A 17,404-nucleotide genomic window follows, 5' to 3' on the forward strand; every position below is an offset into this window, starting at 1 on the left:
GCTGAAGAAGGTATTTAAGGTGATGGCTTAGACCATTTCTGGCACTTACATAGTTTTCCTGGGTCTCTCATGTGTACAGGAGGTATATAGGTGTCATTAAGCTCCAATGTTTTTCTCCTGTTAATCTTTAAATTATGGGTGGAGAAGGAGTGTCTCAGCCAAGAACCTAGAAGGGCAAAAGGGAAAATTATTTTTCCTCCTCTACAAAGCCCAGCATGCCTCAAAAGCCTCCGTGACCAAACCTTGTTTGTACATAGCCAGCCACTTTCCCTCAGGTGCCCTGGGGACAGAATCAGGTGAGGTTCTCATCAGACACACACTGTTCAGGAAACCCCCACGTCATGATGATCTGAGCCTAATGTGATATTTACCAGAGGAGCAGATCAAATTGTTTATACCCAGTGTCCTCATCTATTGGTTGGATAAAAAGGCAAAATAGAAGATGCGTACATCTTTTATATTGATGGGTACAGAATAGTTAATAATTAACATTTACAGCACATAGAGATGGTCTTCAAGGAACATGGTAACAATGAGGGCTTCTGTGCTCTGGTGCCAGTGGTTGTGCCTTAAGCGGTCTGGAAAAGATTATTCTGACATTTCAAAGGTATGTCATCTTAGATGCAAAAAGACAACAGACAGGCTTAACCTTTTCATGGCGTTGATTTCACATTTGCTCCCCAAAATGTGTCCAAAATCCACAGAAAATAATTATAATATTTGTATTTTTAAGTAATTACAATTAAGGTGCTACATTAAAATAAATGATTAAAGTATAAAAACTTCCTATTGTTATTCATTCTTGAAAAACACAAAAATATAGAAAAATGTACATCTGCTTTCCTAAACTTCCTTTCTAGAACACTGAGCTCCTGGGGTAAAGTTGAACACCACAGTCAGCAGCATGGAAATATCATTCGACTACTGATGAATGTCGCAGCGAAAATGTTAAGGTAAAGAGTGACCTTTGTCAAGGAAGCTACAGGCCTAGGACATGACGACCGGCCATGACCCGCTTTTAGTTAGGAATTTTTAGGTTCAGACCATCCTATGTGGTTACTTTCGGTCTCTGAGTTTGTAAGGCCCGCCATGCAGGCCTGACCTGAGCTTGTCAGGTTTAGTATGTGGCCCCTTTTTGTCCACAGGAGGAATGGGTGAGGGCGGGGAGCCTGAAACAGCGGGAGAAAGTTGATGGCTTGATCTGTCAGCATCCAGGGACGGCGACAGAGTGCAGTGACGTGCAGGAGCAGCACGGGCACAGGGGGCCGACTGCTGGCTACGGCCTTCAGCGGCTCTCCCTCCTAGAATGCGCACCAAGCCACCTGTGCAGAGAACACCTGCCCTTTGGGTGGCAGAGGAGACACGTTCCGAGCTGCCACTGGAGAAAGGCCACTGACTCTGGAAAGGTCGACCAGCCCACGGCCAGAAGGTTCTAACTCTCACTTCAGTCCCAGCACAGGCGCCAAAAAGCAGAAAGACCACCACTCAAAAACAAGAGTGAATAACTTGTGAGTCAAAACGAAGTTAAAAACACAAACTTGGACTTTAAAATTTGTTTTAATTTATATAAATAAAGGGAAACGCTCTATTTAAATAACAATTCATCTGGGTCTTCTTGTACAATACAAAATTCTTCCATGGGAGTCTGCTGATTTTGAGGCCAGCAACTCTTCTCACATGTGTAAATTAGAACTGTTCCAAATTCCGCAGAAAGACCTGAAAAATATAACATATTCAGGATTCCAGCAAAGAGAAAGTGTTATTTATGAGATACACTCAGTATTTGAGTTTACTTAGTAGACAGAGCCCAGATCCTGGAGCAAGACTGCGTGGGTTCATATTCCAGCTCTACAACCCTAAGCAAGTGACTTCGCCTCTCTGTAATAATGACTGTATCCATCCTGATGATAGCTTGTTGGGAGGGGGATGAAATAAACTGATCTATGTAAGATACTTAAAACAGAGTCTGGCACATCTTATGTGTTCACTGTAAAACAAAGAGGTAAAGAAATTAGACGACAATAGAAGGGAAGGAGAAAGATGGCTCAACATCAGGATAACTCGCTATAGGAAGTGTCCCTACAGGGAGTAGTTTTCTAGAAAAGATTACTCTGACACTTCAAAGATATGTTATCTTAAATGCAACAAGACAAAACTTAACAAATTTTACCTTACAAGCTGAAAAAAACAATTATGTAAAGCAAAAACAGTGCTCACTAGCTTTCGTTCACGATACAGTCATACTCTTTCCTACAATATGTGACCACTGATGACGAAAAGCTGATTTAACAGGAAAATATACTTTAAAAATAAATTAAAATCTCAACAAATCTTCATTACAACTGTCTAGACTATCTGACACTGAAAATCATTTAAAAATATTATCCCACTAACCGTACGCACTATCTCCAAGAAAGGATTCACACACGAAACAGAAAATAAATACTAAGAGATTATAGAAATTTATGGATGGATGAAGCCATGAAGAATGGTACCAAGAAAACATGGGCAACGAGAAGTCCCACCAATATCAGAACAGGAAGACAGGACAATAGGATGAGACGGGTAACTGGTTTGAAGAAGCCACGGAAAACAATTTTTTTAAAATGTAGTATACCTGAAACTAATTAAAAAAAAAAGTGTATAGAAAAAACAAACAAAACATCTACAAGATAATAAAAAAAATGTAGTTAAAGATAATGGAAAGAAAATGATCAAAGACTGAACAAAGAAGGCCAAAATAGAGCTGATTTGGGAGAAACAACCTGGTGAATTTGAAATAATTCCTAACAAGAATGTGCAACAGGCAGTTTGCAGAGGACAGAAGAAGGCTGGAGCCTCAGAACTAGTAACCACCAGGATAGAAGAAGGCGGTGCAAGAACTCCAATGGAATAAAATACCAAGTACCTGAGGACTGTACATGAGGCCTGAGCCCAGAGACCTGTCACAGGTGGGGAGTGAGGAAGGGGTAGGAGAAAGAGGAAACATGGAGGTCAAAAGAGCCTCATTACACATCTAAAGAAAAATATCAGAAACCAAAAGGAACAGAAAGGACAGGTGAAACCTAATTACAGGTAGAAAGGGAAGGCTTGAGAGAATCTCAGTGAATGCAGAGGTAAAGCGAAAAGAGGTTAACATGGATATGAGAGGAGAAAGGAGACTAAAGAAACTGGTGTTGGTTCAGTAGAAAAGCTACAAATACAACAACAACAAAAAAGATACTCAGAAATAAAAAGGAAGAAAAACTAAATATGTAGGTCCAAAAACCAGTCTTGTCCCACAATAAAGGAAGTATATATAACAATGGGACAGCAAGACATAACTATTCAGTGACTGGACTTCACTAATAGAGAAAATTCTACAGGCATCCTAACATAAATGTTAGTTACAATGGGGGAAAACAGGCCACCCTCAGACTTCTACATAGCAACATTCAGTGCTAAAAAGATATCTAGACAAAAGTGAAAGATGTCAGGGCTTTTCAGAAAAATCTTCTCAGTGAGACCAGCCACGGGAGATGACAAGAGGCAACAAATAAAAGGGCCAGCGGTGCTCTTACTGTAAGATGACAGCATGGGGTCTACCATGTTCTGAAGAAAGAAAGTGGGGCGTAAGAATTTTATACACAGGTTGTCCTTCAAATACCAAGGTAGACTAGCACACACATTCTGAAATAACAACAACCCCTATGAGTCCTCCTGGAGGCTATTACTTGACAGAACCTAGCTGCCAATAACAAATCAAAATAAAGGACTGAGGTATGGTCAAGATAAAATGTTGAGAGTGATAGGAGCACTGAAATCATTTAAACATAGAACTAAGGCTAAAAAGCTGGAGAATTATGGTTAAGAATGCAGACTTGCAAACTTGGATAAAGTAAGAATGATACTACAATATTTGGAGGCAGAGTAGGGTATAAATTTCCGTATCTATTATAGTAAGGAGCCACATGCACACTACCTAAAATTGAAACATGGAATGAATGTAATTCTCCTAATTTCCGAAGGAGCTTTTAGAAACTAGGGCCTCTTGAGTGAAGAACCCATTACCTAACGTCCAGCAGCCACTTAACTTACACTTTGTTTTCCTTATGTTAAATTTGTATAAATGTATTCTAATATTTTTAATTAGTATGTACTGAATTTTTCTGCTTTTAGAAAAAAATTTTTCATGCCATCCGACCATCCATCTAACTTTCCATCTGTATTTGTCAGGAATAATGACTGAAATGATGCTTACTGGGCCGGCCCGGTGGCTCAGGTAGTTGGAGTGCCATGCTCCTAATGTTCAGGTCGCCGGTTTGATTCCCACATGGGCCAGTGAGCTGTAATTCTCCTAATTTCCGAAGCAGCTAAATTCCCTTTACAGCTAAGACTGTGAACAACAGCTCTCCATGGGCTACTGTGTGCTGCCATAAGTGGTCGGTGGCCGGAAGCCAGCATGAGCTGCCGTGGGCGGCAGTGTGCTCCCCTGAGTGGCCGGCAGCTGGCGAGAGCTGGCAAGAGCTGCCGTGAGCAGCTGACCAACGACTGGCAACCCACTGCCTCAGCCGGGGGTAGCGCAAGGCCCATAATACCAGCATGGGCCAGGGAGCCGTGTCCTACACAACTAGACTGAGAAATAACGGCTTGAATCAGAGTGGGGAGGGAGGCAGAAGAAAGTGGGGGAGAGCAGTACAGTGTGTTCTCATCCACCTTATTCCCTGGATCTGGCACCATGCGACTTCTGGCCATTCCCCAAAGTCAGAATGATTCAGGACATGAAGGCAGCCATGACAGCACAACTAAAGACACTCACGAAAGAGGACTGCCAGAACTGCTTCAGAAAGTGGCAAGAACAATGGGATAAGTGTGTTCAAAGTGAGGGGGAGTATTTTGAGGCGGATTAATGGCAATGTGTCTTTTACTATAATAAATTTTTAAAATTTAAACATTCACCATATTGTTTGATCACATATAGTTGATTATATGTCAATTACATCTTAATAAATCTATTTGCAAAAAATTCTAGTATGCTGACATAGAAAAAATTCTCCAATTATATGAGAAAGAAACAAAGGCTATAAGACCGAATGCACATTTTTGTCCAAAAAAATGTTTTACATGTATATTCATGTGTGTATACATAAAACATGTTTACAGAAAAGTATAGAAAAATAAACTCTCCACTAAAAAAGTTCCCTCTAGTAACTGACATTAAGGCCTTTACTTCTTACTGCACACACTTCTGCACTGCTTGACTCTTGCTTCACATGTGTAACATTATAAAAACTTTTCATTTTCCTTTAAAAAATTCTAAAAATAAGGACTATGAAATGATAATTATAATCACGTAAAAGTTATTTTTAGAAGAGTAATAAATTTTCATTATAAAATAATGTGATGAAAATAGTTTTAAGGACAGAAAATGGTGTGGCTTAAATTAACGAAAACGCTATCAGTGTTTGCGTTCGATTACCTGGTTGGCTTATAAATTTCCTTAAAATAATTTCAATTTCCCACATTTTCTGTAATATGCTTATATTTTATAAGTAAACAAAAATGAAGTAGTCTTTCATTTAAACATAATTCCAAATTAGTGCCAGAAATTCACAAACTCAAATTAATAAAGGGCTTATTACCTAAATCAGCACTTCTCAGTATGCTGACCAGCGCTGGCATAAGCTGAAACTCAAATGTCCTTTGGGCTCCACAGTGGGTGCAGGCTGGGAGCTCAGTGGCTTCTGATGTAGGACAGGTCAAAAAAAGTGGTTCTCCATTCCAGGAATACCTAAGACAAGGAAACAAAGAACAGAGTCGGGACCACATACAAGTCACAGTCCAACATCTAAGACCATGCTTTGCAAACTTTCTTTCTTGCAGAGTACCGGGAGTAAACCAGAGAAAAAGAAAATCCAAAGGCCCAAAACACTTATCAATGCTTGATTCAAAGTCTGGATGAGGGCACTAAAGCCAACATGGAATGGAATCTAAAACTGCCACAAAGCCCAACTGCAAATCAAATGAACTCAAACCACCACAGCACTGACACGCCCTCTAAGGAGTAAATATTTACTTCGGTATCCATCTCTCTTCAACATACAATTTCTGGTAAACAATTTTTTAAAAAGTTATTAGATATAAAAAGCAGAAGGAAAGTCCATAAGAAAAGTCCATACAAGAAGACCCACAGAGAAGATGATGGCATTATCAGACAAAGACTTTAAAATACCAATAATAAACATGTAAAAGAATCTAGTGGAAAGGTGAACAGGCATAAACAGACGAGGAATTTAGCACAGAAATGGAAACTATAAGAGACTGAAACAGAAGTGTGATAACAGAAATAAAGAACTTCATTCGATAAAAGTTAACAGCAGACTGGAAATAACAAACAAATCTGTGAATGTGAGGAAAGTAGAAGAAATATCCAAAATGAAACAAAAAGTGAAATATTGAAAAAACAAGAACAGGAACACTTAAAAACCATGGGACAATTCCAAATAGTCTAACTACAATTAATTGGAGTCCTAGAAGGAAGATATCAATGAAAAGACATCAACCCACAAATCCTAAAAGCTCAGCAAATCCCAAACAGGATAAATTAAAACATACATATACTAACGTACATAAAGTACACATACATACAGAACAACGCCAATAAGAATTACAGCTAATTTCTAATAGAAACAATAAAGGCAAGACAACAAAAATCTCTTCAGTGCTGAAAAAAAAAAGTAAAAACTACGATTTATAGCCAATGAAAATGTCCATTAAAAGAAATATTAATAAACACATTTTTAGAAAGACAACCTGAGAGACTGTCTCCAACAAATGCACTTCAAACAAATAATTAAAGGGGCAGCTGGATGGCTCAGGTGGTTAGAGCGTGAGCTCTTAACAAGGTTGCTGGTTCGATTCCCACATGAGCCAGTGAGCTGTGCCCTCCACAACTAGACAGAAAACAACAGCTTGAGCTTGGAGCTGAGCCGCTGGTGGGCGGCCAGTTTGCTCAGGGGTTGGAGCGTGGTGCTCATAACACCAAGGTCACTGGTTCGAGTCCCACATGGGCCAGTGAGCTGCGCCCTCCACAAGTAGATTGGAAAAAAACAACAATGACTTGACATCCTGGAAAAACACAGTTTCCCCAATATTCCCCAATAAAAAATAAATAAATAAATTAAAAGTAGTTCTTCAAGCTGAAGGGAAAACCAGATGGAAGCTCAGATCTACATGAAGGAATGGAGAGCACCAAAAGGGTTAACAGGCGAATAAATATAGAAGATCTTCAGATAGTTATTTTTACTTCATTATATATATACAGAAGGTGCCAAAATAATGTATACACATTTTAAAAAAGGAAAAAACTGTATTAAAATTGTAATACTCAATATACACCCATAACAAAAGATGAATACAAGTCACATTTGACTTCTGCAATTACAAGAGGCGCTCGAAATGGTTACCATCAGCGCCCAGACACTTCTGATTACAGCGAACTATTGCTTGAGCATAGATTGTAACATTTCTTAAAATGTGAACACATTTTTTTTGGCACCCCCGGTATACAATAGTTTTCCTTAAAAACTTGATTGTTTCGAGCAAAAACAATAATGTGTTATGGGGTATACAGCATATATGGAAGTGGATATATGAAAACAAGATCACAAAGATGGGGAAGGTAATGAGAATCTGTAGATGGTTCTTAGTTCATAAAGTAGTAAATGACTATGTGAAGTTAGACGGCAATAACTCAGAGATGTACATTATAATCACTGAAGCAAACACTAAAAAGGCAATAGCTATTACGGAAAGTCACGAAAGGAGATAAAATCATGAACTAAAAATACTCAATTCACTGCAAAAGTTAAACATAAAGGAAAAGAGAGGCAAAAAAAAGTAAAAGGGGAAAAAGCCAATACCAAAATGATAAAATTAATCCAACACCACCAATAATTACATTAAATGGACAAAAACTCCGTTTAAGGGGCAGACAGCTGTATTTTAAAAAAGGCAAGACCCATATATTAAGCTGTTTAAGAAAAACATTGCAGACAGCACCTCACATCTGTTAGAATGGCTATTATTAAAAAGACAAGAAATAACAACTGTCAGCAAGGATGTGAGGAAAAGGAACACTTGTGTACTACTGTTGGTAGGATTGCAAATTGGTGTAGCCACTATGGAAAACAGTATGGGAGTCCCTCAAAAAATTAAAAATAGATCTACTGTATCATCCAGCAATTCCACTTCTGGATATTTATCCAAAGAAAATGAAAACACTAACTCAAAAAGATACATGCACCCCCACCCCATGTTCACTACAACATTTATATTAGCCAAGATACGTAAACAATGTAAGTATCCATCTCTGAATGAATGGACAAAGAAACTGTACTCAGTGTACTTTAATATTTGTAGATTTAGCTCTTTTTTCATCTAGAGGAAATTTCCTGTTCATCTTTGAATATTGTTTTTGATCCATTTGTTGGGTTCTCTATTTTGGACACCAATGTTATCCTTACAGTAATTATCTTTATCAGTCTTCCACAGACATCTTCTGATCGCTTGTCTTTTTTTCTGCATTCATTGGATTATCTCAAGTCTTCCTCCACAGCGGTACTGTGATTTTTAGCCAAGTCTATTATGATCCTTATTTCTAAATTTATTAGATATATCATATTGTGTGGCTCCGTTTCCTTAACAACTCAATTTCCCTTAGCATCTCATAGTTACTTTATTTTCTCACCTTGAGCTCTTGGTTTTATTAAATTCATTCTCCTGTATTTTGTAAATCTGCTGGGAATTCCTAGATTATGTGTTCTTCCAGCCACAGTTCTCAGCTCATTTTTGCACGTACTATTTATTTCTTGAATTTTATTGCCACAATAGGATGGTGTGGGTGGTATGCCACTTTCCATCCAGCTCATGCCTACAGGGGGGCAACTCTGTTTAGACCATCCATTTGTTCCAAAACGGTGAATGAGGTTTCTTACTGATTTCCTGTCAATCTCCTATCTGAGGTCTGTTCTTTTCTTCTCCTTCTCCAAGCATAGTGGTCAGTTCCTCTACTTGTGCTTTGCACAAGTTATATACTTTCCTCACTGTCAAAGACTTTACAGATATCAGGTAATTCAGTAGACTCTTGTCCTAAGATCATGAAGAATTCCTAAACATACCAATACTACTGAGATCCTAACAGATCCCTTCCTCCCTAAAAATGCAGAATAGATTTCAAACAGAAGTTAGCATTTATGTATGTTTTACAGAGCATTTTCACTCATCACCTCATTTGATTCTCATAGGAATCCTACGACATAGGTAGTTGTAGCATCCTCCTTATTTTAGAGATGAGGCACTGAGGATAACAAGGTTAAGTGACTTGCCCAAGGAGTCACAACTAGAAATGGAAGACCTAGGCCTTGAACTCCAAGGCCTCAGATTCAATTTCCTATGAGCCCTTGTTACTACAAAAGTAATGTCTTTAATTATGAAACTTGTTAAGGTAAAATGTACGAGGGAAATAAAGTAAAAACTATTCTAAATATCAAAGATTTAATTATAAAGATATGAATCAAATGGACTCACTCTGTAGTCCAAAAAAACCCCACAAAAAACAAAATCAAGACTCCTGCATGCCAGATGACAGCCTCCTAAAACCCCATCTCCAAAACAGTATCTGCATCATCCAACTTCACCAGCCAGCAGCTCAAAACCACCGTTGTTGTCTTCCAATCTTTCACTCTTATATCCATGGTCACCAAGACCTGTCATTATACAAATATCCCTGAAATTTACTCCTCCTTCCCATATCCTCTGCCTTCATCCAAACCCTTTCACCATCACTCTCCCGGATTCCTTTTGTCTAATCTCAGAGTGATCACACACCTCCCTGGCACCACTGGCCATGTAATAAAGTATAAATTCTTTAGCAGGAAATGGGTTGAAAACATACCAGATGAGCACCCAATCCATGCCAATACTAGATACCAAGTATGTCGAGCACCCAGTCTGGCAAGGAAGAAAGACAACAAGGGAGTGTGTCCTAAAGGAGGTCAAGGCATGGAGCTGTAGGAGCAGAGGGGCACGGACAGTCTTTCAATCAAGCTGTGTCACTTCAGACCCCATGGTGTCCAGCTCAACGAATTGCCCCTGCCCCACCATTAGGCACATGGCGGCCTTTTTCCTTAGTTGGTGATCCCTCTGTGACTTGGAGCATCCTTGCCCTTTAGTCCCTCCAGCAGGGCTCAGGGCCTAAGTCCGTCTCTCCAGCATGAAGCCTTCCATGATGCAGCCAGGCACAGGGCTTTCATCCCTCCTCTGTGTCTCCTGCATACTTGTTCCCAGCTCCACTGGGCACCTGTCACAGCACAGTGTTGGCTGCCTCCCTGACCAGACAAGGTATTTTTGTGGCCAGCATCGGGCAGTGATTACTGGTCCTTCTTTCACCCAGCACACAATAACTCACCCCTTTGGCATCAGGGGCAGTGGTTACTGGTTCTTCTTTCACCCAGCACACAATAACTCACCCCTTTAGCATCAGGGGCAGTGGTTACTGGTCCTCCTCTCACCCAGCACACAATAACTCACCCCTTTAGCATCAGGGGCTCACTGCGGGCATGAGTCTCACTGGTGAAGAGGTCCCTCCAGGGAGTGGTCTCTAGCTGAGAATCACTGCCACTAATGAGGTGCCACATGCTTAAAAATGTTTGTTTAACCTGAAAATTCTGTTGAAGATATCATAATTTGGGCCTGTTTCCATGTGTATTATGAGATCTCTAGTTGCCATTCTTAATTAAAACAAGGAGAAACAAAATAAACTGGATTTTCACCAGTAAAATTAGGATGCAGGAATCAAGAGTAAAGTTTGAATTGGTACTAAGTAGTAAAATCTATAGTCTAACGCTATATATCAAGAACCTTTAAGCTTCAAACGTTTGATCCTGAATTTCACTTCTAGAACTAGATTATGGGGGAATCATAAAAAAATTCTAAGATTTATGAAAGATAGGTAATGCAACACTTAAACTCCGCAAAACTGAAAGAAATTGGATGGGCGCTCTTACATACCCAATGATATATTCATAAGCAAAGTCAAACAACAAACAAATCAAGAAAATTACTCACAATAAAGAGCTAATCTCCCTAACATACAAAGAGTTCCTAAAAATCAAAAGGACCAAGAACTTACGGAAAAATGGATAAAGGATATAGATAGAAATAATTCAAACACATAGAGAAAGGTGCTAATAATAAGAAACTAAAGCAAAGTAAAATTACACCAAGACGCCCTTTTCACCTTGAAGTAGGAGAAATACAAAAGCATGAAGCTCACATCATTGGCAAGGCTATAGGGAAACAGGCTTTTACACATTGACAGTAGGAATTAAAGTTGACATAGCGCCAGGAGGAATTCAAGTTCTATGGGAGTCACTTTGGTGCTATCAAAGTTACAACTGCATCAGCCTTTTGCTTCACTATGCCACTTCAGGGACTGTATCCTACAGATGTACTTGCACACATGCATGATACCACAGGTGCAAGACTGTTCATTAGCATAATTTGTAATAGCAAAAGTTTGGAAGCAACATTAAATGTCCATCAAGGAAAGTGAACAAGGGACTACAGTACTATAAAGCTTTTATAAAAAAATAAAATTTTCAATGTACTAAAAAGATGTAGTCCTCCTAGAAACAGCTGAGTTAAAAAAGCAGAATACAGAATGTGCCTAGAATGTTTCCTTTTGTGTAAAAAAAAGGAATATGTAACTACATTTGCTTACATATGCATAAAGAAACTGTGTAACACACATAGGAAACTAACAACAGTGGTTACCTCAGTAGACTGGGAATATTAGGAAAGGAATTATTTTATTGTATTTATACATGTATGCATACATATATATTTTTGAACGTTAGAAATACATAACCTACTAAAAATTTAAGCTTTTTAAAAAAAGCAGAGAAAACATTTAAGAATTTTTAACATATAAGAAAACCCTCAATACCAATTGTTTATTGAAAAAAAGAAAAGTTATAAATACTCTATGAAACCAAGTATGTTTTCTTTTTTAAATACACAATACCTACCTACATGTATGCATCCCAATTTATAAAAAAATAAGCGAATGTAATATACTAAAATCTTAGCCTCTCAGTCTGGGGAATATTGTAGATTTTGGTTAACTCATTATACTTTCCTGTGTTTTCCAAACGAACATGTATTACTTTTATAATCAAGAGAAACAATAGAAGAAAATGTGCCTTTACCTCAAAATCTGCTCCTGACAAGCAGCAATTCTCTTCATGAATTTGTAAAATATCTTGTCTCCACTTTTAATTACGGTCTTCTCATATTTTTCACTACCATCACTAGGAAGACTGAAAAGAGAAGCAGAAAATACTTCTGAGTCTCTATATCCAGAGAGTTAAAATACTTAGAAAACAGGATAATTTTTTAAAATTTTACCAAAGTTAACATATGCACACAATTTAAATATCATAAATATAATACCTTATAATGTATACCAGTAATCCTCTGCCCACTATTCTCCCAAGCCCTGCTCCCTACCCATTTTCAACTCTGGGATAATTATTTGCAATTTAAAAAGTCATCATGCCTATTTCTTTCTCCATTGTAGAGAAAGACTCTCTCCATTTCTTTCTCCATTGTGGATTATTTTCAAACACCAACACATCTTGCTGCAACCCAACATTATTCTGAAAAAAGCTTATGAATGCAACAGCTCTGGTAAAGAACCAAATAATCTCTCTAAATTTCCTATTCTAATTCTACTATAATAGCAAAAATGATCATTCTTACATCTTTAGAGGGCTTTGGTTTATAAGGCCTTTCAAGACCCATTCTCTCGCTTGACTTTCAAAACCATCTCGTAAGACAGACAATAGCTATCAATATCATTCCCATTTTGCAGGTGATAACTGAGGCTGTGGAAGGGTCTATGAGGTCCTGGGCCAGTTCTCGAGTCAATAAACAAATGGCATTTTTCTAACTTACCTGTTTCAGCTATACATTCAAAAACAAAAAACAAAGTTAAAGAGATAGTGAACACATCTTCTTCTGTAAACACTTGACATCCCTAACTACTGTTTGTTCATTTTCTTAAGGGTCCTTATAAATAGGGCAAAGTGTTTTCAAGCTAACTCAAGGGCGACTGATAAAAATCCCCTTCTCTGCCTCACTTTCTCATCCAAGAGGAGTGAAACAGAAAGGTCCGACATACACAAGTTCTGCCTGCAAAAGTCTCCGCAGGTACTAGGGTGAAACCAAAGGGTCTGTACTGTGGCAGCTTCCTGATCAAGTCACCTCCCAACCTCAGCAATGCACATTCTCACCTTTGGGAAAGCATCTGGTCCACGTCAACTCCTTCTCTCTGTTGATATTCCCTCAGAAGGCTGTGAGCGTGATCTAGGCTGACAACATCCCTGTAATCGTCCTCGTCTACGACACAGATGTAGTAGGGTAGGAAGCGTGGCACCACAGAAGACAAGGCCACTCCTCCAGGAGGCACAGGAAGAGCAGCGCCCACGACAGAATCCTGCAGGTGGAGCTCTTGGAGCTGGGCAGTCCAGTCTCCGTCTTTGGCACCGTTAGAATTGTTTCCAAAATTCAAGGACAGCTGTGGTGAAGGCGCCTCCTCACTGTCACTTCCCCAGTCGTCTGCACCTTCACACCAATCCTCGGCTGCCAGGCCGTTTTCCTGTTTCTGGAAGAGTATCCCGTCAATGAGGTCCAAGCACACAGGTGATCTCACCTATTCCATTGGCCTTCCCATCCCTTCACCTTCCTGAGGGAGGCTTCACACCCGCCACTTCCAGTCTGGCACACTCTGATTCACTTCCTGGACCCCGTTTACTCAAAAAAATACTACAGGTGACAAATAGTGCCTTTCATTTTCAGGGGCACTGTGGCAGACGTAGCACAGGGGCTTCTTCAACCATCTGTTCCAAACTCTTTCAGCTGTGCTGCACGTATTGCAGAAGCTGGCAAGAAAGAACTACAGATCCCAGACTCCTGAGCTAAGGGTCCAGATATGATCAGGGGCTTGCTAATCAGGTCCACCAGACAGAGACACAAACTTGAGACAGAGTGAAGTGGAAAAAGAGGCCATGAAGCAAAACAGGCAGCCAGTCTGTAAATGAAGACAGAGCAAGGCTCTGGGGGCAACAATTCTGACAAGAGCAGCTTCCAGTTCACCAGACCACACCTCAACTTCCGGCCAGCACCAGAGGAGGCACAGTAACTCCTTGACAGGCCAATTCTGAGGTGTGGTTCTGGAGGTCATTCCTGGAATTGCCTCTTCCAGGCTATCTAATCAGGTAGCAAAAACCCAATTTTAAGTCTGTCTCACCTTTAAAAAGTCCAAGTGCTTTTCTATTATCTGCAGTTGAACCCTGACAAATATAAGTTGACACCACTACCATCTTTTTATTCCTGGTATTGTTAGTGATATGCCTGTCACACATTAAGAACTTAGCATATATACCAGGGGTGCCAAAAAAATATACACACATTTTAAGAGATGTTATCTATGCTCAAGCAGTAGTTCACCGTAATCAGAAGTGTCTGGACACTGACGGTAACCACTGTGAGCACCTCTTGTAATTGCAGAAATCAAACGTGACTTGTATTCTTACATTCATCTTTTGTTATTGGTATATATTGACTATTACGATTTTAATAGTTTTTCCCCTTTTTTTAACTTTTATTTATTTAAATGTGTTTTTTCAGGACCCATCAGCTCCAAGTCAAGTAGTTGTTTCAATCACAGTGGCCCATGTGGGGATGGAACCAGCAACCTTGTTGTTAAGAGCTAACCGGCCGCCCCCCAGTTTTTTCCTTTCTTAAAATGTGTACATTTTTTTGGCACTCTCTGTATATAAAACAACATTTACAGACAAACTGAGGCTCAATTTTGTTCTGCAGCTACCAACTTGCCTGATTTTTTGATTAACGCAAGATTTCCTCTTATTAAATGTGTTACATGCATATCACAGTAAGTCTATTTACTATAAACACATACCTGTATTACACCCAACCATGTATATGTACATACCCCTACTTTTCCCCAACAGAAAAATCGGTAAGCTATGGGCCTCAAGAGCTTCAGTGTATATTAAAACAACTGACAAAACCTTAAGGAAATAGCATTGTATGGTTCAGAAAAGGGCAAACAACATTCCAACGTACTTCAAAGAACACAGCTTAAAGTCTGTTTTAAGCGATATTCTGGAAAATACCCTCAACTTACAGCAAATCGTACCGTCAGTCACAACCGCTTTACCTGAGCGTCCGGCGCCTCTTTCTCGCGCATCTGCAGGCACTGGGAGCGGAACACCTTCCAGCTTCAGGGTAAGGATAAACGGCCGTGAGGGCTCCCTCCTGACTGCTAGCCGGCTGGCCAGCCCCGTCCCGGTACACCGGGAGCCGCACCCCGCTCCCGCCCACTCGGGATAAAATCCCGGGGTCAGCTCCCGAACTCCCCACCTACCTGCGCGCCCCGCCGCTGCTGCACCTGGGGAGGGGACAAGTGAACACGTGCAGTAGCCGATGAAACGGAGAACCTTCCAGCGGGCAGTACACCTGCACCACCAAGGCAAGCGACTGCTGGCAACGTTCACACACGGGCCTCGGCGCTGCTACGGTGGGCAGGGCGTCCTGAGGGTAGGGGAGGCTTTCAGACCCTGACTCTGCCCCGGGACCGCGCCCACTGCCTCACCCCGCAGCCCTCACTAGCACTCCCCGACACCGACTCGGGCGCCCCATCTCACCGGAAGACCTCCCAGCTTGCTAGCAGTCCAGGCGCCGGGTCCGGTGGGGCAGCCACGCACCATTGCGTCTCGAAGCCCGAGCAACACCGGCTTCCGAACTGCCGCCATGACGACGGCGCACCCACGTGAAAAGGCGAACTACGGCAGCCGAGATGGTGCCGCCCCCTGCGCACGCGCACCGCCTACACCGGCGTCGGCCCCGCCCCCTTAAGATCCTCCGGGGAAGACGATGTCTTGGAGTTTACTCCTGTCGTCACCTCAAAATCCGGGATCCCCAACCATTATTTGACTCCTAATGCGCTGTGGTAGGAAGTACGCACCCTCTACTAAGAAGTAGTCTTGCCATAAAGTCTTAACCTGAGATAAGCGGGATAATGGTTCTATCGTTAACAAGAAAAAAAACGAAGCCCTTAATTTTGGAGATACACTTCAAAATGCTTATAGATGTGGGAGTGACGGGTTAGCTCGGTTGGTTAGAGCATGGTGCCAACACCAAGGTTGCCGGTTCTATCCCGGGCATGGGCCATTATGAGCTGCAACCTCCTTAAAAAAACACACACGCGTTAAGTGAAATAGCTGTGATTTGCTAAAATATGATGGAGGTGGGAGCAGATGAAATAAAGCTGAGTTAATAATTGTTGGAATTTGGTATCAGGCACATGTAGACCTATTATACTATTTGACTTTTATGTTTGAAATTTTCCATAATAAAGTTTTTTAAATGCCTGTGGTACAACACAGATGAATTTCAAAACCATCGTACTAAGTGAAGGAAACCAGACACAAAAGGCTGCATTCCGGAAAAGGTGAACTTTAAAATCAGATCAATGTTCTCCAGGGTTTAGGGGGTAGGGATTGACCACAAAGGGCTGTCAGGAACTTTTTTGTTGTGTATCTCAATTGTGGTGGTTAGATGACTGCATACATTTGTGAAAACTGAGAACTATACATACACCAAGTGAATGAATTTTATACGTAAATTGTATCTCCATAAACTGGACTTTTAAAAAAAATGCCTGTTGCAAAAGCACGATTTCAGGCTTCATACTATAGCGTGCAAAGGAAATGAATGTTCTCAAGGACTGACACCTCAAAAGAGGACACAGGTGCTTCCCAATGTTTGGCTCCAGCCCCAGAGAAGGCCTGGAGATAAAAACCAGTTTACACCTGGTTTATCGCAGCCAATCTGATAGCTTTAAAAGGCACTATAAAGTCTGATCTTGGTGTTCACTTCAGGGCTAGCCAAAGAACTGGGTGACTTGGCAGATGTTTATTTTATTTGTTCCCCAGGATATATTTTTAAATTATAGCAAGAAGAAACAAACTTCAAAATTCTTATTGTTGCTAACACAGCAAGACTAACAGTTACTGAGCGGTCTCCAACATGAGTCATCTGTTTACATCATGACACTACCTCTTGATTGAAGTGTGATTGCAGGATGAAGGTTTATTACTTAAAGTAAATTTTCAAGATATTAATTGCTGCTACATTCTGGAATTCCAGAGGCAATTCCACATCAAAGTTTACACTGCCATCGTCATGGAGTCCCTGAAACAATGTAACAAAAAACTGCCTATATGTGTGAGATTTGAAGTATCTGACTTAACTCATGATTTTATAGGGTTTGGACCTC

General features: G+C 40.4%; 1 protein-coding gene across 1 annotated transcript; it reads right to left on the bottom strand.

Moving 5' to 3' along the window:
- Nucleotides 1-1,538: 1,538 nt before the first annotated feature.
- On the bottom strand, nucleotides 1,539-15,927 carry PDCD2L (programmed cell death 2 like). The gene is made up of 7 exons (XM_019742761.3): nucleotides 15,771-15,927; nucleotides 15,491-15,657; nucleotides 15,284-15,344; nucleotides 13,335-13,705; nucleotides 12,249-12,359; nucleotides 5,622-5,770; nucleotides 1,539-1,716 (listed from the first exon to the last, which is right to left on the bottom strand). The coding sequence occupies exons 1-7, from the start codon at nucleotides 15,876-15,878 to the stop codon at nucleotides 1,586-1,588; spliced, it is 1,098 nt and encodes a 365-aa protein (XP_019598320.3). The 5' UTR covers nucleotides 15,879-15,927; the 3' UTR covers nucleotides 1,539-1,585.
- Between the last annotated feature and the right edge of the window lie 1,477 nt (nucleotides 15,928-17,404).

The sequence above is a fragment of the Rhinolophus sinicus genome, chromosome 8 (assembly GCF_057876585.1).
Source record: "Rhinolophus sinicus isolate RSI-liver-muscle chromosome 8, RSI-T2T, whole genome shotgun sequence".
NCBI lineage: Eukaryota > Metazoa > Chordata > Mammalia > Chiroptera > Rhinolophidae > Rhinolophus > Rhinolophus sinicus.

Coding starts and splice junctions, on each gene's coding strand:
- PDCD2L (XM_019742761.3), bottom strand. CDS start 15,878: ATGGCGGCAGTTCGGAAGCCGGTGTTGCTCGGGCTTCGAGACGCAATG. Junction 13,706..15,283: donor AAGAGGCGCCGGACGCTCAG/GTAAAGCGGTTG, acceptor ATACTCTTCCAG/AAACAGGAAAACGGCCTGGC. Junction 5,771..12,248: donor TGTCAGGAGCAGATTTTGAG/GTAAAGGCACAT, acceptor TCCTTGTCTTAG/GTATTCCTGGAATGGAGAAC.